This window comes from Dermatophagoides farinae, chromosome 5 (genome assembly GCF_024713945.1).
Source record: "Dermatophagoides farinae isolate YC_2012a chromosome 5, ASM2471394v1, whole genome shotgun sequence".
NCBI classification, from domain to species: domain Eukaryota; kingdom Metazoa; phylum Arthropoda; class Arachnida; order Sarcoptiformes; family Pyroglyphidae; genus Dermatophagoides; species Dermatophagoides farinae.
This window is the reverse complement of record NC_134681.1, coordinates 2,598,534-2,620,367: the sequence shown is the minus strand read 5'-3', so window position 1 is coordinate 2,620,367 and position 21,834 is coordinate 2,598,534. Positions and strand designations below refer to the sequence as shown.

The following is a 21,834-nucleotide window of genomic DNA, read 5'->3' as shown; positions in this document are numbered from 1 at the left end:
GCCAACAATTATTTGTGATGATGGTGATGATAGTATATGTATCCGCCTTGATTTTTTTTTTTTGCTTCGATGTTCGCTTTTAAGTGTATGATAATGGATAATCTGGAAATAAAATCTGTCGATAATGACGATAAAAGATAGTTTTACAAACAAAACAAACAAATGAAACAAACGGAAAAACAATACATCAAGTGAACGAATGATGCGAGATAAACGAGAAAAATATTTATTTATTTCCTTTCGCATAATTTTTTTTGATCCAGTGAATTGATTGATCGCTTTCGACTGAGAGAGAGAGAAAAAAAATATCTAACCCTACAGTGGTGGAACTTATTATATTTTTTTTATTTTTGAATTTTTAAATTTTTCTCCGCAAAATTTCTATTTTTCAAAAGAAAACTCACCCATTTTATGGTTGTCGGCGAAAAAATTATATCATAATCAACATAATGTGTTTGGTATGTGTTGAATTATAAAATCTGAAACAATCTGATGCTTGGATCCACAGATTCATCAAAAGAATTAATTATAACATCAATCACACACACACACACCCGGCGCCATCACCTTTCTCATATTTATTCATTTTTGATTCACAAGAACAATTAACACTTCATCATCATCATCATAATGAATTTCACATTTTTCGCTGGTTGGGTTAATCAAAATTTTTACAACATAAAACTTTATGGATATATATCTATCATCAGAGAGAAAACATCTTTTTTTTGGATTCATTTTGATGAATCGCTATGTACGAAATTTTTCAAATTTTTTGCATCTTTTTTTTTGTTTTGTTTTGTCAATCAAAAAAAATTTTCAACAATTTCTTGCTGGTCAAGCCCAAAATTATTTTGTTTCTTGATTCAGAATTTTGAAAAAAATTGATTTAAATATAAATCTTTCAAAGTTTTTACTCATTTTTTTGGATTATTATCGAAACTGAAATACATAATAAAAACGTTTCACGATTTAAAATAGAATGATTGTTTTTTGAGAAGAAAATTATCCATACATTTCACGCAGTTTTTTAAATGTTATGAAATTTTATCGAATGAAATTGATCAATCATTGATTGTTTGTAACGAATGGAATATTTGGATCAACATGAACAAAAAAAAAAACTAAAACAAAAATAAAAATCCAAGTCACATGATAAATTGATTTAATCATAATAAGAATTTTTTTCCAACGATAAATTATTTGATGATAATTCAGCTGAATGAAGAAAAAAGTGTGGCTCACGCCTTTTGTTGGGTCAACCAACATTTGCGATATCGATCAATTTAAACACTTATTTTCGATTGGTTTTGTTTTTCGGTCAATGTCGACACGATAAGAAGTTTTTTCCATTTTTTTTCGGGTAATTTTCGAGGATTTTCTGTCGCAGACATGAATAATATGACAATGACCGAATGAGAAAGAGAGGGAGAGATTGTTTGATGCCATGATATATTCGATCAAGATTATTTTAAAGCTATTGTTTTTTGTTCGATATTGATTCATTGGTGTGTGTGTGTGTGTGTTATTATTATTATAATCTTTTCCGATGTTGGAACAGAAAAAATTATTTGAATTTTTTTTTTCAACAATGATGACAATACACAAAAATGTAAGAAAAAACACTAAACGGATACGCCCAAAATGTTTTTTGTAGATTGCCTGCTGTTGTTGTCGTAGTTGTTGTTGTAAGGATAGGTCGATTGATCAGGCAACAACAACAACATTAATGATAATGATGATAATGGCTCCGAAAAAAAAATTGTGCTCTAAATTGATGCAAAAATTGATGATAATAATTTCAAAGTCAAGTTCGTTTCATTTACAGAAAAAAAGAAAACAGATTTATGATTAACATTTGTCTTTTGATTGATTGATTGATTGCGATATTTTGATCGATACTGTGTGATGTATATCATTCAAATAAAAGTGATACTCTTATTTGTTGAAAATCAAGATAATGATGATGATGATGATGGTTGTTGTTAGAATTCAATTCAATTCAATTCAAATCAAGCCACAAATGAGAGAAAACAAAAACAAAAATGTCGACATTTTGACCTATAGATCACACTGTTAATTTATCAATATGTATTATCGCCAATATATTAATAATTTTTCAATTTCATTCAATCAAATTCTTTTTTTCTCAATGATGCTGAAATTTTCATATTTTCCCTGATTGTACTAATAACATGAGAATTGCAAATTATCATTGTTTCAAATCAAATCGTTGCTGATGGATTTGCAAAATTAAATTCTAATCTAAACACTGGATGGTTGACAGTTCAATTTTCAATTGAAATCCAATCTACATGAATTTCTTGAAAAGAAAAGAAATTGAGATGAAAAATATCAATTTTTCATTTTTCTTAATTAAATAATTAAATTTTGATTATGATTTCAATCATCACTATTAGATGATTATTTGACCCGATAAAAAAAATGTCAATTATGATAATAATTTAATTAATTATCAATTTATAAACCTGGATATTGATTTGATTAGTTGAGTTTTGATTTTTTGTAGAACAAGATTATCGATTCAAACAACGACAACAACAACAACGACAACGGCATCATTAGGGAAAAACATCATCAATGACAATCATTTTTGTTGATTTTTCAGATCCTGGATCGATGAATGATTACACAACACATTTTCTTCTTTCGCTTTTTGTTTTAAATTCAAATTCAAATCATTATTGTTTGAATGTTTGTCATGCATCATTATTCATCAATAATGACAAATAATGAACCATAATAATAATTGAAACCAGAAAAAAATACCGCAAACCATATTATGATCAATCAATCAAAATTTCGTTTTTTTTTCATTTGTTCATTATTGTCAAACACACACACACACACACAAAACAATGTTTGCGTGATTAATGATGATTATTATTGAATTGAACAAAAGAAAAGAAAAAAAAATAAATTGATATTGTTATTTGATTTCGTTTCGGAAATAATGTGGTCATCATCTGATTGTTCTTGGATATTGTTGTTACAGTTGTTGGCAATTGTTTTAAGTGATGACAAAAAAAAAATTTGAATTGAATTTTAAAAAAATCGATCAATCCAATTTTCAAGATCGAACATTCAAAGTTGATGACGTGATAATATTTTGTTGTTGTTGTTGTTTATTTTCAATGTTTGTTAATCATTCCATGATTGATAAAAACAGGAAAAAAATTTGAAAGTTAACTATAAGTGGCTCATGGTTTTGTATCACATATTGACCGTTGCCGATCGAATCTGATCGATATGACCTATACGATTCAATCCAATCAATCAATCAATCAATCAATCAAAAAGATAAAACAAATATCCTAATCCAATACATGATAATAGTAGAGGCGTTGCACATGTGAGTGTCGTCGGCAAGGTTCAGAATTTTTTTCTATTTACAACAATTTTTTTTTGTGAAAAATTTGAATTTTAAAAGAAAAACAAAACTTGGCCAGAAACCAAATCAAGTCCCTCTGTGTATATATGTGAGTGCTATTTATTGTTATCATCATAAAAAACGACAAACAAACAGACAAAAAACAACAAAAACAAAGAATGAATAGATAATATAACGAGCCCAATCGATTACGACACACATGCACATAGTAATTAACATTATTTGCATTGTTTCCGATAAAATAATGATCATCATCATCATCACTAAATGGGAAATCAATGTCCATTGATGTCCGATTGATGATCAACACCATCAAAACACAATAACTACAACAAAGCAAAATGTTCCTCCCACCCTTTCATCAAATCACAACAAAAAAATACCATGACATTACATTGTCGAATAATGTTCCAAATATTTTAAACTATGAAAAATTCAAACAATGGAGAGAAAAGATTCCTGATTTTTAAATAATCGAATCGAATCGAACGAAACTAATAAAAAAAAATCGAGCAGAAATTTTCTATTCAAATGGGAAACAAAAAAAATTTTTTTAAGCAGCTGAATTTTTTTTCTGACATCAAAGATCTGTGCACGTGTTTGTATGTGTGTGTGTGTGTGTGTAAAGGCACGTGGAAAAATTGTAATAAAATGAAAAAAAATCAATAGTCAGGTAGCAATTTGAATGATTGGAGCAAAAAAAAAAAAAAAATTCAACATTGAAAAACATGAAATTACGTTTTTGATTGTGTGTGTGTTTCTCTCATTTTTTATAAATCGAACATTATGCGATTTGGCACTAGGAAAATAAATTTCATAATAATAATGATTCTCTTTAACAGAAATAATGATGATGATGATGATAAATAATCGATCGATCGCATTCATTCCTCCCACACCTTTTTTCTTTTGTTATGTCTCTCTTTTTTTAGCATAAATAACCATCGTGTTTGAGAGGATATGTTTTAATATGTCTCTCTCTCACACTCATTCTTTTCTTTTTATTAGTATAATTTATGCATAATAATCGTTTTTTGGTGGTTCGTTTTTTTTCTCAGTGAAAAAAAAGAGTAAATGAATTTGCGAGAAAAAAAAGAAAACGATATGTTTCTCAATGAATGGTATATACTATATCGATGACGGTGATGATGATCAGTAGTATATGTGTTATGTCAACAACAACAGAAGCAGCAGAAGCCACACGAATTTTTCTTTTTCTTCTTCTTTTTCTTTGTTTTCATATTCATTTCGCGCCCTTTAAAAAAATTTTTCAACGAATCGTGTGTTTGCATGTTATATAAATGTTAATGTAACCATTGGTCATTGTTGTATTTCATTCATTCCTTTTAAAAGGAATCCGTACATTTTAAGTGTGTGTGTTGGATTTGAGAAATTTAAAAATTTCAAATTTTTTTTGTTCAAAAATTTGTAAAAACAATTTTTCATCATCATCGAAAATCAACTGTAATCATATTTGGAATTTCAATACTCCATTTTGTTTTTTTTTGTCTAAAATTCTTTTAAAAACTTGTGAAATGTAAAGTAAATTTTATGTTTTTACTGGCGTATTTTTTTTGAATGTCAAATGGAAAAAAAACGACAAAATTATCATCATTATCATTTCAGCTTGGATCATCAAATTATCGTTTAAAAAATATCTATCTATTTAGATCAAACATTTATGTAACCTTTCTCGAATCATCATCATCATCATCGTTTTGTAGATTTTTCTTATCTTACTTTCACTTCATTTTTTTCACCATCATTATTATCGACATCAGAACATCCATCCGTCAAATTCATCTCATCATTGTCTTCACATCATCATCTGTTTGACGAACTTGAAAGAAAAATTTGTACGTTTTTCATTTCGATCAAATTCTCTATCTCATCTGCTTCATTTTTTTCTGCTTAAAAAATTTGGCATTTTCATTCATCATAATAATAATCATCATCATCATTTGTCTGTCGATTCTGAATTGAAAAAAAATGTTCGATCCGATAATGCAATCTCAGTAAAAAAAATAGCCATTTTGTCGAGCAACAACAAGAAAAAGATATCAGATTTCCAAATACTATTCTATATCTCATCATCATTATGAGTGAACAAAAAAAATGATGATGACGATGATGATAATAATTCTTTTTTAATCTCTTGAACACACACACATGTGAAAACAAGAAATAAAAATCTAAATTTGAATGGAAAAAACATTTGCTCGAAAAAAATTAGAGTAGTTCCCACACACACACACACACACAGACACATATATTGGATGTATTCGGGCGTCATTATCATTGTCATCAATTGTTTAATTATAAACGCCCAAACAAACAAAATTTTTCTTTTTGATTTTAAAAAGAATTTTTAAAAGTGAAAAAACAACTAAAACCATTTAATTTCGTTAACAAAATTCGTGACTTTTGATGAAAATCAAAATACAAAAAAAAATTTTTTTTTTTTGCTGCAATTTTTGACAAACTTTTTATTTTCCATTGATCATCATCAAATGGTATGTTTCTAAAAGAGAAAAATAAATAAATGAATGTACTATATGGACGTTTTATGGTGATAATTTTCGTTTTTTTCTTTTTCAAACAAAAAAAAACTAATACATTTTTGAAAGATAAAACTGTGATAAGATTCTCTTTTCGGTTGATCATCATCATTGTTTTAATGTTTTTAATTTGAGGAATGAAAACGAAAAAAATTTCATATATAAATGATAATCGTTATTTTCATCTTTGTTCATTTCATTTTTCTTAGATCCAATAATACAACAACAATTCAGTGGTGGTTAAAATTAGATGACAGCGAGAGAAAAAATGAAATCTCTTATCCAATTTAAACGACAGCGGCGATTATTTTCGACGACTGGAACATCGATCAATCGTATATCAATCATGAATTTATTGGCCATTTTATGTGAGTAAAAAACCTATTTTTTTGCACGTGTGTTGAAAGAATCAGAATTCACAGAATTGAAAATATTTCCTTTTTTTTCGTAGTCATTTTGTTTAGCATATTTAATTCGAGTATACAAAGTGTTAAAAACAATGATAATGAACCAGAATTTGGTGTACGATTAAATAATCGTCCACAAACATCGATAGCGTCACACCATTCTCGTCATAATCATCATCAACGAAAACATCATTCGAATCTAAATCAAAATAATTATCATGCAAAAAATTCTGATCTAATTGCATCGGCATCATCATCATCAATGCAATTGAAATCAAAATCAAAAAATGAATCAGAAATCCATCATATGAATGTAAATTTGGAAGAGAAAAAATTATCAAACAACCATAACCACAGTAGTGTAAGAATTTTTCGCAAAAAAAATTTGCATGTAAAAGGAAAAAAACGTTTTTTGAACAACATCTCAACAGCTACAACCAACAAAAACGGCAATAATGTGACCAGTTGGCCTATTAATAATAAGGAAATGTTGTTGATAAATAACAATATCAATCCAGTAAAAGCTAATAAATCCGCCAACAACAACCGCAGCAACAAAAATAATAGTGGTGGCAATATCGATGATGATCAATCAACATCTGAATCAATCTATTCAAATGAATATGTTGTCGTTGGTCATGACGATTATCCGCATAAAGTAAGTGTTGACAAGTTTTATATCCACAATCACAATAATAGAAGGAGGATCAGCAACTTTCTTTTGTAAGGAAAAAAAGGCCGAAAAAATATTTTCCAATTGAATTCACTTTTTTTGATTTTTTACCTGTATCGATCTGTCAGTCAGTTATTCAGCCATTCAATAAAAGTGTTAAAATATATGGTGGTGGTCAGACCTCAAATATAGTATACACCTATTTATCTATTGACAACTGCGCAAACTGATTGATTGAATGGAATTGTACAAGTCATTTCCATTCAAAAAAAAAAAAAAAAAATGTCGATTTTTTTCTCGATCCTTATTCCATTGAATTATTGATTGATTTATTGATATCCTTGATTGATTGACTTGTGAATATTTTTTTTCCTTTTTAAAAAAATCCACTAGCAATTAATGCTACAAAAAGAGCATAACCATCGACAACAACAACAAACACAGGATGAGGAGGAAAAGTTCATCAGACAGCCATTATTGGTGGATAATTTGATGGCAATGTCCAATGAATTGCCCCCATTGACCGCTGCATTGCCAATGCATTATTTAAGCCACGAATCATCCTCGATGGATTCACCACCACTATTTGCTTCTGCTGATCCAACAAATATAGCAAGTTTATATAATACATTGCCACATTCATCTTCAAAAGTATCACAACAAGCCGGTACAACAACAGAACTTACAAATAGTTTGATTGAGAAACCAATTCTAATCTCGCATCATCATTCATTTAATCCAATAACATCATTAAATCATCAACAACAATCGATTAGTCATTATTATGATCCAGTATCATCATTGAATTCAGGTCTCGAATCATCTGGATTAATCGATACAACATTATCACCATTATCATCATATCCAAAAGAGGCAGCTTTATTATCACAACCAATAATACATCATCATCATCATCACAATGAACATTTATTCAATGGAATATCAATGGATTATATTCCTGGTATACCGGGTAAACCTTGGAAAGATTATCCGCTGTATAGTCAAGTGCCAAAAACAACATTTCATTGTAATGGTGCATATGGTTATTTTGCTGATATTGAAACCAGCTGCCAGGTATGGCATTATTGTCAACCGGATGGTCGTCATGATTCATTTCTTTGTACGAATGGTACATTATTCAATCAGATGACAAGAGTTTGTGATTGGTGGTATAATGTTGATTGTAAAATGTCTGCACATCATTATGGTGTTAATGCTGATCTTTACAAACAACCATTAATATTACACGATTTAACACATTTACAACCATCGTCACATCATCATCATCATAATTTGATCTAACAATAACAATTTTTTTTACTCACACACACACACACAACCATCACCCATATATGACACATTTCTGAAAATCAATTTTTTTGTTGTTGTCCACAGACGGGAATCGGGAGAATTAATAACACAAACACTTGTTGAATGGGGTTGACATTCATTCAATGGAAAAAATTTAAGCTTTTTTAATAATTATGTCACTTGTTGATTTTTTTCACAGTTAAATCTTGAATTTTGTTTTTCGTTTTTTGTTTTTTTTTTGTTTTCACTCGTTTTTGTTGTTAATGTTGTTTTTGTTTATGAATTTTCAATCAATTCATTATTTAATTTATTAATATTGATAATAATAATAATGCAAATTCATTTTTATCCGGGAAAATGAGAAAAAATTCTTCTGGTCATCATTTGTTAATTGATTTTAAAAAAGCATATCATGAATTTTGTGGATTTTTTCCCTCTTCCACCACTTTATTGTTTTTTGCTTTGTTTTCTTTCTATTTTTTGCTCGTTCAAAATCCAATTCAATCTTTTTATTCATAGGTTCATCACAAAAGCATTCGAATCACTTTTTTCATCATCATCATTATAGTCGTCGTCGTTTTTTGGATTTCCATATTTTTTCAAATCTTTTTCTTCTTACGAGGACAACTTGAATACAATAGAAATGGAATAAAATAACCGAACGACGCCCCGGATGTTTTTTATGTGACAAATGTTTGTTTGTTTTTTATTTTAGCCAACTTGGCCAAATATAATAATGAAATCGATTGACAATCATCATCAAATTTATGTTTGTTTGTGGAATTTACGCGTTGGTGTTTTTGTTTTCGTTTGGTGACACAACAACAACATTCATAATTCATTTTTCGTGGTTGTTGGGTTACTGGATTATCATCCTTCATAATTGAATGATTTCAATGAATGAAGTAAAGCCAGAGAGAAAGAGAGAAACACACCCAAGATAATAATCTCTAAAACTTTACAAAATTGTGATATCCGGCCATATTATCCAGAAAATGAAAATATGGTGCCGGTATGTTTGCGTTAATCATCATTATCAATGATTAATCATCAATATCCTTGTTGATTCAACATAAAAATTATCAACATTTTCATTTGAAATTAGTCAATTTTTTCCTTTCTCACTTTTATAATTATATAAGATTTTAATCACTTACCTTGGGACGATTTCAATTCTTTTGAAAATTCTTTGTCAACCATTATATATTGTAATAATTCATTGTGGAAAATTATTATCTCCTTTGATTCTAAAATTTTGTCATTGCAAACAATCATAAAGGACGATGATTAGAACTGAGCTCTCGACTATCAATCATCATCACTCGTCTCGCTTATAATATTGGCCTTTCATCCAAGCCTGCAACATTGTTGATTATTAAAGTCCAAATCATAATTTAATGTTTTTGTTGAGATCAAAAATTAAAATCTTTCGAACTTTGATCAACAGATGGCGATAAAAGTACAAACACAAAAATTATTAAAGTTTTACGCTTATATCAATCAATGTAATCAGTACATTAACATTAATTAGAAACAAGATAAAAAAAATTTATCAACAAGTAAAGTGTAAATTATAAAACTAGAAATACACAGAGAAAAATGTTACATAAGTCTGAAATGAAACAAAAGAAAATTGATTCCAAAACCAAGTTGTATAGAGGAGATCAGAATTGAGGCAAATCCATTATTAACACAGCAATTATCTATGGATTATTTATGCAATATCACCAACATCAGCATCAGCATCATCATCACGACAATTATTAATCGGTGACTTCAAAAATGTACCGGTAATAATACCGAATAAAAGAATCCAGCCAATTTTTGTGTTTTGACGAAAAGCCCACGCACAGCTTTGGATGGAATCAACATCTAATTGTCGATTGATTCGTAATAAACCGATAGACATAATACCAATAGATAGATAATAAGGCCAAGTTTGATCGGTAATAACACCGGTAGAGATTAATGAAGCTGTCATCAATGCAGTGAAACCATTTAGATATCGATTAGTTTTTGAACCAAATTTCAATGCAGTGGATTTTAAACCAAGAACAAGATCATCCATTTTATCTTGATGTGCATAGATTGTATCATATATTAATGTCCAACATATGCCAGCCATATATAATGGTAATACGGCAGTCAAATCGATCATACCACCAGTATTTACTGACCATCCAAGTAATGCGCCCCAATTAAATGTCATACCAAGTATAAATTGTGGCCAATAAGTAAAACGTTTAAATGATGGATATGATGCTACTAACAATAAACTGGATGCACCAAGAATGATGCTAATAGATGGATTTGGATTATGTTAATTTGTGAAAAACATTTCTTTGAAAAAACTCACCTATTCAAATCAAATTGAATAAGAACTAAAAGACTAGAACCTAATAATGTAGCTAATAAGGCAATTGCTTCATTTAGTTGAATCTGTTCAGATGCTAAAGGACGAAATCGTGTACGTTCAACATTACGATCAAATCGACGATCCCAAATATCATTTACAATACAACCGGCTGAACGCATCAATACGGCACCGATACCAAATAAAGTCATCAATGATAATGATGGTAATGAACCGGCTGTAGTACTAAGGCCAATGCTCCACCAGCAAGGTAATAATAAAAGCCATGTACCAGTTGGTTTATCTAAACGCATCAAACGAGCATATGGACGTACTTCATCGGGTAAACGATCAACTAATTGTGATGCTATTGTACCGGATAAATAATCGAAACCATTTTTAGGATCATTAATTGTGCTGAATGTTTTTGAAATATCAAACAATGGATTAAAACAATTTCGTTGATAATCACAAATGTATGGGGATGATTTAATGATTGGACATTGTTCTATCGATCGATATCGATTATTGTTGTATAAAATCGATTGATTATCAAATGATTCAACACAGAAAATTCGATATAAAAAATTTGAACGATTTTTGACTAATCGGTATGAAGATAACATTTTTTCGTTAATCGTAGACTTTTTTCAGTCTTTCGAATTTACAATGAATTAACGATTCATTTTACAACCATAACAAAAGAATCTACAGGAAAATAAATTAAAATTAATAACTTGCGAATCATATAAATTCAATGAACTAACCAGAATGATCAAAAGAAGAGAATATTGAAAAATCTAACAAAATCACAAAAAAAATTAAACAAAACCAAAAAACAATGTTGAAATGAGAAAAAAAATTGAAAATCACATGTTTGTCTAGACTGTTTTCACAGTGCCGGGTTCAACAGTGTTTGAATAGTCGTATTAGCATTAATATTAATATAATTTAGACATGGAGATTTTCATACGAAAATTCTATACATCATGATAATTTTTTTGAAATTTAGAATTTCTTTCTGGATCGTGATGACGATAATTGAATTACAAAAAAAATTATTGTGGGTGTCAAGGCAAAGATTTGGTTACCAGCTGGTGATATATAGAGAAAGAGAGGGAAAAGTTGTTTGTTTCATTTCACATATGTAATGAGTGTGGTGTGTGCGAGTGTGAATAAATTATTTTTCATTCATCCGTCTCAATAATATTGAAAACATTGAAATCAAATCTATCGATATATGGAAATGTATCAATGCATTAATGAATCAAATCAATTCAAGTGAAAGAAAATTTTTTTTTTCAATTTTTTAATTTTATTCCACTTTCTCATCATCATTACTTCCGTCCAACATACGATCGTTAACGGTTTTTCCACCTCTCTTTCCCTCTTTTCTCTTGTTATTCGTGTACTTGAACCCAAGGAATGGAGAAATTTTTGGCAAGTCAAAAAATTTTTTTTTTGATCAAAATTTTCAGAATTGATAAAATGAAAATTGGAGAAAAACAACAACAGCAGCAACAGCAGCAGCACAACAATAAAAAGAGAATACATAATATTCACATAATGAATAAATTCCGTTTGTGTAGGTGTACTATATGTTCAGATAGATAGACAGACAGGAATCAACATTCGGTATTTCTAGTTGTTTGTTGCTGGGGATCATCAAGAAAGAAATTCATTCACACAATCATTTTCATTCTCAATTTTGATCGAAGCAGAAAAAACATTTTGTCGTACGAAAAATAAAAAATTAATGCCAATTGGAAATAACAACAACAACAACATCTACCTAGCTATATTTGAATGATAATGATTTTTATTTTCGGCTTTTCGGTATTTTTTTTTCTCCCACTATGGCTATTCGTCAGTTACAAAATGACTTCCGGAAATTTTTTTTCAAGCATACAAAGCTATCTATTTAACACTTAATTTGAAAAAAAATAATAGTCGGGAATGACAGAGAAATTATGAATTCACTAAGACGACAATGAAAAATGGAAGAAAAAACAAATGTCAATTATTCTGGAATGAATAAATGAATGACTGACATGCTCGATCGATCAATATTGATCAGAAGCTCGCACACACACATAACACACCTAAATATTCTTTCAATCAAAATTTTTTGACGGAACTTTTTCTTCATTTTTTTTGACGTAATCAGAATAATAGAATAGAATCAAATGTGGGAGGGAGAGAGAGAGTGAAAAATAAATAAATTAATATCTCTTTCTCTCTCTCTCTCTCAATCGAGAATAATCTCTCGTGAATTTTTTTTTTTGTTTCTATTTGATTGTGTGGTAAATTATTAAAAACTATCTATTTATCTAGTCTTTATTTGTCAGGAAAATTCAATTATTTATTTCCTTGATTAACTGCTGCTTTAACAATAACAAATTTCAATTTGGATTCCATTTGATTTGATTCAATTGATAAAATCCGGTCAAAATGATTCACAAATAAAGTTGATTGAAATCAATCGATTATAAATTGAATTATTTATTTACTTGTTTTTTAATCAAATGGTTGTTGTCGATTTAAAATAATCATGATTTATTTTTTATTTATTTATTTTTTTTTTTTGATTTTGGATTCACATTCTGACCTTCAGACTATTTAGTATAAAAACTGATCGTTCAGATTAATGAATGAAAATAAAAAATTTATTGATCAAACGGATTGATTCCAATGAATTGAACAATGAATTGATTACATACGATTTATCAATCGGAATGATAAAAAAAAATCCAAGATCTTTATGGTCATCATTTTCTTTTATATTCATCTTTCATTCTTCAATACTACTACTACTACTAGTACTTTGATATTGTTATGTTTGCTAGTGTGTTTGTATGTGTTTCTATGACCTTCAAAATGTAATTCTATGAAGTAAATTATATTGAGACTTTCTCTATTGTCCAATTCTTAAATTCAATATCATTAATTCCGGTATTAAGTTGTCTACCAACGAAAATTCGTTTTCGCAGACATGATGATGGACAACAGCAACAACAAGAACAAAATCTAATGTTGTGATTATTATTAGTATTTATAATTGGCAACAGCCATGACAACAACAATGACAATGACAACAGTAATGAACAAATTAATCCTAAATTCCAATCCTTATGACCTTAACCATGAATTTTCATCATTACATCATCCAGTTCCATCATCACAGATTTTCGATTGAAATTTTTAATTATTCTCGCTTAATAAGCGTCAAAAAAAAACACATTTGATGATGTTGAAATCCAGAAACAAAACAAAAAAAAAAAACAATCCATGTATGTATTTGGCTTTGAACTTGAAAAATTTTTCAGTAGAATTCATATTTATGTTTGAAATGTCCAAATTTTTTTTTTAATTCTCGCCTAATTATTTTGCATTTTGATGACAATCATAATGATTGGTGCGAAAAAAATTCATTTTTTTGTTGTTGTTGTTGGTGATTAAATGCGAGGTCCACTGAGTTTCATCATTATTTTTTTTTTCTTTTTTTTTTGTTTTCAAATAATTTCAGGATTAACATTTGATTTGACTTGATTTTTTTTTTGTTTCATAATGTTTCATTAAAATAGTTTTCAACTTGCACTATATTTCTAATTTTCTGATAAATAAAAATTAAAAGTCAATTTCTTGGTCAACTTTGAATGGTTTCTTTTCTAGAAAATGAAAATTTTTTGCTTATTTCATTGGTTGTTGTTGTTGGTGGTGGAACTTATCCTTCACTATATAATATATAAAGTGGTAAAATGACCAAAATGATCAACATCACGCATGTATTTTTCATTACACACACACACAGACAAACAATATTCTTTTGATTCAAATTCCATCGATTCCATATTCTATCCATTCATATTATCATGGAACAAGATCGAAAACAAAACAAAACGAGAAAAAAACCAAAATGTTTGGAACAATTCATTCATTGAAAAAAATACATTACACATACACTAAGGCAAATACAAATACGCCATCATCATCAGTGGCGAAGATGATGATGAGTATATAATATAATCACATTCTGAATGACATATCCTTGATATTCTGAATGATTCTAAAAAAGAGAGTGAAAGAGAAAGAATCACATGATCAAATATACACTATATCCTTATCATCTTGATTCTCAGTTGTGTATATTGTGGAACAAAAACATTCTGTCGGTGTGTGTGTGTGTGCAAAAAACAGTCAGGCGCCATACGAATATTTTCCAATAAAAATGGTACTATAGTTTTTTTCCCATTTCTTTTCTTTTCTTCTTTCTCATCATAATCACACTATTCCATGTATCGATTCTGAAACTAGAAAAGCAAATGAAAAAAAATGTGTGATATTGCATGAGTCATACAGCATAATGTTTGGCGCCCGAGTGGTACGAGTGTGTCGGTTTTTTCTTTCCTTCTCTCTATTTTCAATGTGTGTATATTTGCTCAGTTATGTTTCAGATTTTTTTTCTTCCTAATTCAACGAAGATGATGATGAATTGTGGTGATGGATCTCAAGGATTTAGATCAGATATTCAATCATTCAGCATCTATTCGTCAATTTCGAATGTTGATTTTTCATCATTGAATGGATTTTGTTTTGTTTGAATAAATTTTCCAATCATCATCTTGCCATCATCGAAAATCATTATTGAACAATTTGAAACAATTTGAATTCCAATGAAAATAAATTGACAACAATTATGGAAATTGTTGTTGTCGCCGTCGACAATGATGATAAAGATGATTATAATCTAATGATATTGGTGACGAAAAATCGAATTAATTAGATAATAAAAAAAAGAAAATTTAATTCGGGTAAGTGTTTGACAAAATTTTTTCATATTTTTCCGGTTAATTTTTTTTGGATTATTCGAAAATCAAAAGTAACCTCCAATCATTTCCAATGAAAAAAAAATTATTCACTTGATTTAATTGAAGAAAAATAATGTTTGTTTTTTTTTGAAAATTGGAATTATGGAAATGACAAATGTTTTTGTTTTTTGTTTTTGTCACCAATGTGTACATCATGTGCATAATCACATTGTTTTGATCCAAAAATTGTTGAAAAATATTCCAATTTGAGTATATTTTTTTTTTTTTTTTTGATTTTTCATGACATTTTCTCGTGATCACAAATTAATAATAATACTCATTCACTGACTAACTCTGAGATAATCCAAACAAACAACAACCAAAATCAAACATTCACTGTTGTATTATTATGTTGTGATTAGGATTATCGATGAACATAGCACACGAAAACATAAAAGATGAAAAGATGGACATGTGAGACTTAACCATTAAACACGCTGTGTTGAATTACTCATTGGCAAACGCTGCTCTATAGTCTATTAATGATTTCGATGATGAACCACTTTTTGTTTTAATTCACAAAATTATTAATCGAAAATTGATTGGATATAACACGTTTATAACATATGACATTCATCAAAATAATGAGTCAAACGGATATTGTAATCGTTTTTTCAGTTCAATCATCTTCATTATTAATATCAAACAATTTTATAGTGAGAAAGAGAAAAAAAAATGTCAAGTTCAATGTTGTAATAAATTAACATTTTGTTGTTGTTTCCAAGTCTAAAATTATGAAAATCGATGAACAAAATATTTAATCGATCAATTGATTGATCGATCTGATTGTTATCGAATTCGATTTTTATTTTATGCAATTTTAACATTTGTTTCGACAAACAAATGTTAAAATTCTCACCAGTAATAATCATTCCTTTTCTTTTATCTCAATGGCACACACACATTTATATATTATTGAATTAGAGAATATTCTAATTCAATAATTTTTTCTTTTGCCTGGCGCCCACAAAAATATGCAAGGTGCAAAATTCTTAAGAAAAAAATATACACACACACACACACACGCATTTACATCCTGTAATTTGATAATTACATACATCTATTTCTTTCCTGTTATTTTTATGTTTTTCATCATCCATCCATCCATAATGTTGCTATTTGTGTGCGTATTCAAAGATTTTGAATAAATAAATGAATGAATGAATATGGAAAATTGTTTTTCGTCCTATTTTTTTTTTTTTTTTTTTTGCTATTCGAATTCATAAACGAAGAACGGGTGGGTATTTCTGTTTGTTCCATTCGGCAATCTTTTTTTTCTGTTGACAACAAAATTGAATAAAAATTCTAATTCTTTTGTTGCTGTTGTTTTTTAGTACATTGAATAATAATTTGTTTTTTTTTCCTAAGAAACGATTTTTTTCGCTATTTTTAGAAATCATTGTTACTATCCATTAAAGTTTTTTTTTATTCTTGTTGGCTGAGTGTTGTTTTTGCCGTTGTTGTTGTTTCCGTTGATGTCGATGATGATGCAATTGAACATCGAGAACCACCATTTCTATAGTTTAATTCTAATAATCTTCAATTGATATCATGTAGGGATTTACGCATTTTCTTTTTCTCCTTTTTTTTTGTTTGTTTCCAAACATTTGTTAGCTCGGATTATTATTACAACTATTGTTGTCGATACCGCTGTGTGTGTTTGTTAGTATCCATACCAGATAATTCAAATAAATCTGGTTCATTAGAGAGAGATGTCTATTATAAATATCACCAACCATCAGATATTAGCTTGTTATTTTTGGTTACCCCTAAGTACTTTGTGCTATCGATATATGGTATGATAATGGTAGATGTTCTGATTCGGATTCTGGTTCTCGTTCTGTTCATCATATCCAATTGTCTATGATGACGATCATATTCCATTAATGTTACGTAATTCATTTTTTCTCTTTTTTTTAAGCTCAAGTTTCCGGGATTGTTCCATTTTTTCTTTTTTTCTCTATTTTTATATATTAATATTAATATGTGTGCGTTTGTTATTTGATTTTTCGATTTGTCTTAGCAAAAAAAAAGAGGAAAATGCATGTGTGAGTGGAATAAAATTTTTTTTCTTGTTGCAGAAATTCAGATTGTCTGTCTGTCTGTTTGATTATGCATGAGTGGGTGAATGATTAGGAAGTAAATATTCGAATGATTCGATCGATAATATCATGAAATGAACATGAATTATAATTAATTAATCGGTTTTTTTGCTGATTCATTTTTGAATTTCCCATTTTTCTACACACAGAAACACACACACACACACACACATGTTCGATAATCGATTGATTTTTTCATCATATTTGTCGAAAAAAAAACAATTTTCATTTCTGGAAAAAAATGCCTTCACCATTAAATACACCGACTAGTGATCAGGAATCTAAATCAATATTCGATTCGATTGAAAATCTTAGTCAACTAAAAACAACAACAACGACAACAACAATGGGTATCGATCCAAAAATTATTATAAGAAATGCTGATAATAATAATGGCGATAATAGTGTTAAAACAAATGATGATGATATTAATGAAAACATTAATGTCGATGGCAGTGTTAAACAATTCATCATCAACAACATAATGGATGATGATGATGATGAATCGAAAAAAAATTTCTTAACTAAAATGCCGACATCTAGTAACGATGATGAAAACAAACATTCATTGAAACCATCTGTGAACACGCTTGATGTGGATGATGATTATGGCGGTGACGGTGGTGTAATAACAATGACAAAATCGAAAAATACAATGATTAATCATTCGAAACAAATATCATCAACAAATAATCAACAAAATCATCAACAAGAACAAAACGGATCAACAATGTCATTAGAATCGACAACTACATCATTATCCAATTCAACAACATGTTCATCATCAACAAATCTAACATGTAGTTCAGAATCGAACCATAACAATACACAAACCGGTAAGTGGATGCGAATGATTCTTTTTCGACTAACCAATTTGATTATTATTATCGTCATAGATAATGAAAATGATGATATAAATTCTTGGCGTAATAATTCGATAAAATATCGTCGTGCACGGCTCAATCTAAATCTGGTACCATTGAAAAATTTATCATTACCACAAATATCACCAACACCGACAACATTGGATCAAACATTTCCAACGGCACATCGTAATGGTTCATCATGTTCAACCGGTGGTAGTAGTAGTGATAGAAATGTTGATGATTGCGGTCCGAATGGCCGTTCACGATCATCGGCAAATGGAAATCGTAGTGATTATTTCAATTTTTCATTCAATTCTAATAATCATTCATATCAAACTTCTTGCTCACATCATCATCATCATCATAATTATTCATCATCATCATCATCATTGATGACAGGAGGATACTTTTGTCCGACAACAACAGCTATATTATTACAACGTCCACCATCACCGAAATATAATCCAAAAAAATTCGAACCAATTGTACAATTGTCCAATCATTATCCAGCATCAGCGAAATCATCATCATCCACATCATCGACAATAGCAGCAGCGACAAATAACGATGATATTAACCGTTGGTGTTTGAATTTTCAAGATTACAACGATAATCGATCATCAACTGTTTCATCGAATAATAATAATGTACAACAACAACAGTTACGGTTCAACTATCAGGATGCTGTGCGAATCGATTCAAATGTTTCGCTTGAATATCAATTGTAAGTTTATAATCGATTGATTGATTTTATTGAATTTTTGATGAATGTAAATTGACCATTTAATGCAAATAGCTGGTACCATGGTTCGATTAATCGAAAAGAATCGGAAAAAATTTTAGAAAAACACAGTATTGGTTCATATCTTGTTCGTCGTAATCGTCGAAGAAATGTTTATACATTATCATTAAAGTTTGTATTTTTTTTTCTTTGAAAATGACCACATATTTTGATGTTTAAACATTTCTTTTAGATCAATATTTGGTTACATACATTTTCGTCTATTTCACTGTAATCATAATAATGGTAATTATTGGTCATTGGGCCATTTTGGATGTCCATCACTACAACAACAGGGTATCAACAACAATGTTGATGATAATGACCATCCAAATCAACCATGGACATCGAGATCATCCACATCATTAATGTTGACAATCCGTTTTGAATCAATACCACAATTAATTGATCATTATACAATACATCGTTTACCATTGAATGGATGTGAACATATGGCCTTATTGTATCCGATTGAGGTTCAATTGCTTTAACCAAAAAAAAACTACGTTGATTGTAAAGGAATAAAAAAAAACCAAACTGATCGCCTTCTTTGTCATTGACATTGACTCATTCCCCTTTTTTCTTTTCTACTCTGCTACTCTTTGTTATTATTTCATTTTTTTTCTAACACACACACACAAAATCACCAAACATCATTTCTCATCAGTGTAACCAAAAATTCAAATGATAATCATATCAAAAAAAAATTAAAACCTGAAACCCCTAAAAACAACAATGAATATGACCTCAAACGAGCTTTTTTCTATCCATTACTGCTACTGATAATAGAAAAATAACTACACTACTTCGATTCTTATTTTTTCGCATAATAATCTTCAACATAATGATAAATTTATTCTTGTATCTCTGATAAAAAAAAAACAAAACAAAACACCGACAACAACCTATCCAACTTCATTCATTGAATATATTTTTCTAATTAATGTTTCCACAACAATTAATCGATCGATTGATTGATTGTTATTTTGTTAATTGCTTATCGTTTATTTTCCTCATTCTTTAAATACAAATTCATTAGAAAAACATTTCAAGCAGGTCAAAATGATAATGATATTCGACATTTCAACTGTGCAAATTGATCAACAACCCAAACCAGAAAAAAAAAGAAAAACAGCTTCGATATTGATCTCAATATAGATATAACAAAAAAATAATCGATTCTTTCGCGTTTAAAAAATATTTTTCAATGTTATCACTATTACTTAAATTTAAATTTGAATAATCATCATCACTCATCATCATCATCATCATGATGCATATCATATATTCACATTTGTAAACATAATTATATCACATCATCATCGATATATTGCATTACGATGATTATCCATCTTTCATATAAAAATTATTGAATCAATCAATCCATATATGATCAATCCAATTATTACATGTTTTATTTTTCACATTTTTGCAATATCCGTTTCTTTCTTTGTTTTTTTTTGTTTGAATAAAACTGAAATATTAATAAAGTTGAATTTTTAAGCCTCAAGATGGCATTCTTTATACATTTTTTGGAAAAAAATAATCGGATTTTTTTCTTTGTTGATTCCCATGAATCCAAGAAGAAGATTAAAAGGAATTCCGATATTGGATATATATGGGTGAAAGCGGTGAAGCAATGAAGCGATAGAGCGATCTATTAAATTGAAATTCTATTCCTTTTCTTCTTTTCTAGGTTAATCTAGGTTTAACCAAGGAAGAAAGAAAAAACGAAATTCCAGAAATTCCCTTATTTTTCATCATCGTCATCATCAGAATACAGGCGATTTCTAATTCTGGATTGAATGAGCGAATAAAAAACACTTCCTTCTAATTTTTTATTATCAAAATTCTTCCATCATATGTCATCAGTTAATTCACTTCATTGGTAATTCAATGATAGTTTCGTGATCTTTTGAAAAAAAAAACCAAAAAAGAATAGGATCATGTTCTTTATTGATTCTGTAATAACCATAGAAAAAAACACGTCTATAAAATGGAATTCGATAATAATAGATTCTTTCTCTGTGTGTGTCTGTCATCATTATCTGTCATCATCAGATTAATAGGTTATAGAATTCTCTCAAACAATAATAATTCTCATCTTACTATGAATGAATGAATATTCTGGTTTATGAAACACACAACACGCATGCTTGGAAAGTTTTTCCTGAATTTTTTCAATAAACATCATCATTCAATTTACATCAAATATTTTTTGCTTTTCCCATTCATTCATTCTTTCTCACCGTGTGTGTGTGTTTTCAGAAAAAAAATTCTACTGCTACTGTGAAATTCCTATGAGAATTCTGGCGTCTGCATTCACATACAAAACATTCATTCATTCTGAAATATGTATATGCAGTATATGTTTTTGTTTGTGTCGTGTGTGTGTGTGTGTGTGTGGAGTTGACGCGTTGAACCAAGCCAGACAAAACAGAGAAAAGACACCAAGAACCAAAATAAGAAACTAGAAATTAAAAAAAACCAAGGACCTAGTAAT

The 21,834-nt window shown here is 29.0% G+C and overlaps 3 protein-coding genes across 6 annotated transcripts; 2 read left to right on the top strand and 1 right to left on the bottom strand.

The window, feature by feature from the left end:
- Positions 1-4,639: 4,639 nt before the first annotated feature.
- On the top strand, positions 4,640-8,655 carry LOC124495056 (uncharacterized). Of its 2 annotated transcripts, none has more exons than XM_075731557.1 (4): positions 4,640-5,268; positions 6,180-6,338; positions 6,422-7,035; positions 7,444-8,655. In XM_075731557.1, the coding sequence occupies exons 2-4, from the start codon at positions 6,221-6,223 to the stop codon at positions 8,350-8,352; spliced, it is 1,641 nt and encodes a 546-aa protein (XP_075587672.1). In that variant the 5' UTR covers positions 4,640-5,268; positions 6,180-6,220; the 3' UTR covers positions 8,353-8,655. The 2 variants fall into 2 exon arrangements, with proteins under 2 accessions (XP_075587672.1, XP_075587671.1); XM_075731556.1 differs by having other exon boundaries at positions 4,640-5,925.
- Positions 8,656-9,844: 1,189 nt separating this feature from the next.
- On the bottom strand, positions 9,845-11,610 carry Coq2 (ubiquinone biosynthesis protein COQ2, mitochondrial). The gene is made up of 3 exons (XM_047064183.2): positions 11,482-11,610; positions 10,718-11,422; positions 9,845-10,658 (listed from the first exon to the last, which is right to left on the bottom strand). The coding sequence occupies exons 2-3, from the start codon at positions 11,338-11,340 to the stop codon at positions 10,076-10,078; spliced, it is 1,206 nt and encodes a 401-aa protein (XP_046920139.1). The 5' UTR covers positions 11,341-11,422; positions 11,482-11,610; the 3' UTR covers positions 9,845-10,075.
- A 1,886-nt stretch (positions 11,611-13,496) lies between these two features.
- LOC124499749 (uncharacterized) lies at positions 13,497-20,010 on the top strand. 3 transcript variants are annotated; one of them, XM_075731444.1, is made up of 5 exons: positions 13,497-14,004; positions 17,834-18,520; positions 18,581-19,274; positions 19,347-19,463; positions 19,525-20,010. In XM_075731444.1, the coding sequence occupies exons 2-5, from the start codon at positions 17,926-17,928 to the stop codon at positions 19,820-19,822; spliced, it is 1,704 nt and encodes a 567-aa protein (XP_075587559.1). In that variant the 5' UTR covers positions 13,497-14,004; positions 17,834-17,925; the 3' UTR covers positions 19,823-20,010. The 3 variants fall into 3 exon arrangements, with proteins under 3 accessions (XP_075587559.1, XP_075587558.1, XP_046919667.2); XM_075731443.1 differs by lacking the exon at positions 13,497-14,004 and adding an exon at positions 15,068-15,525; XM_047063711.2 differs by lacking the exon at positions 13,497-14,004 and adding an exon at positions 15,513-15,525 and having other exon boundaries at positions 18,228-18,520.
- Positions 20,011-21,834: the final 1,824 nt, after the last annotated feature.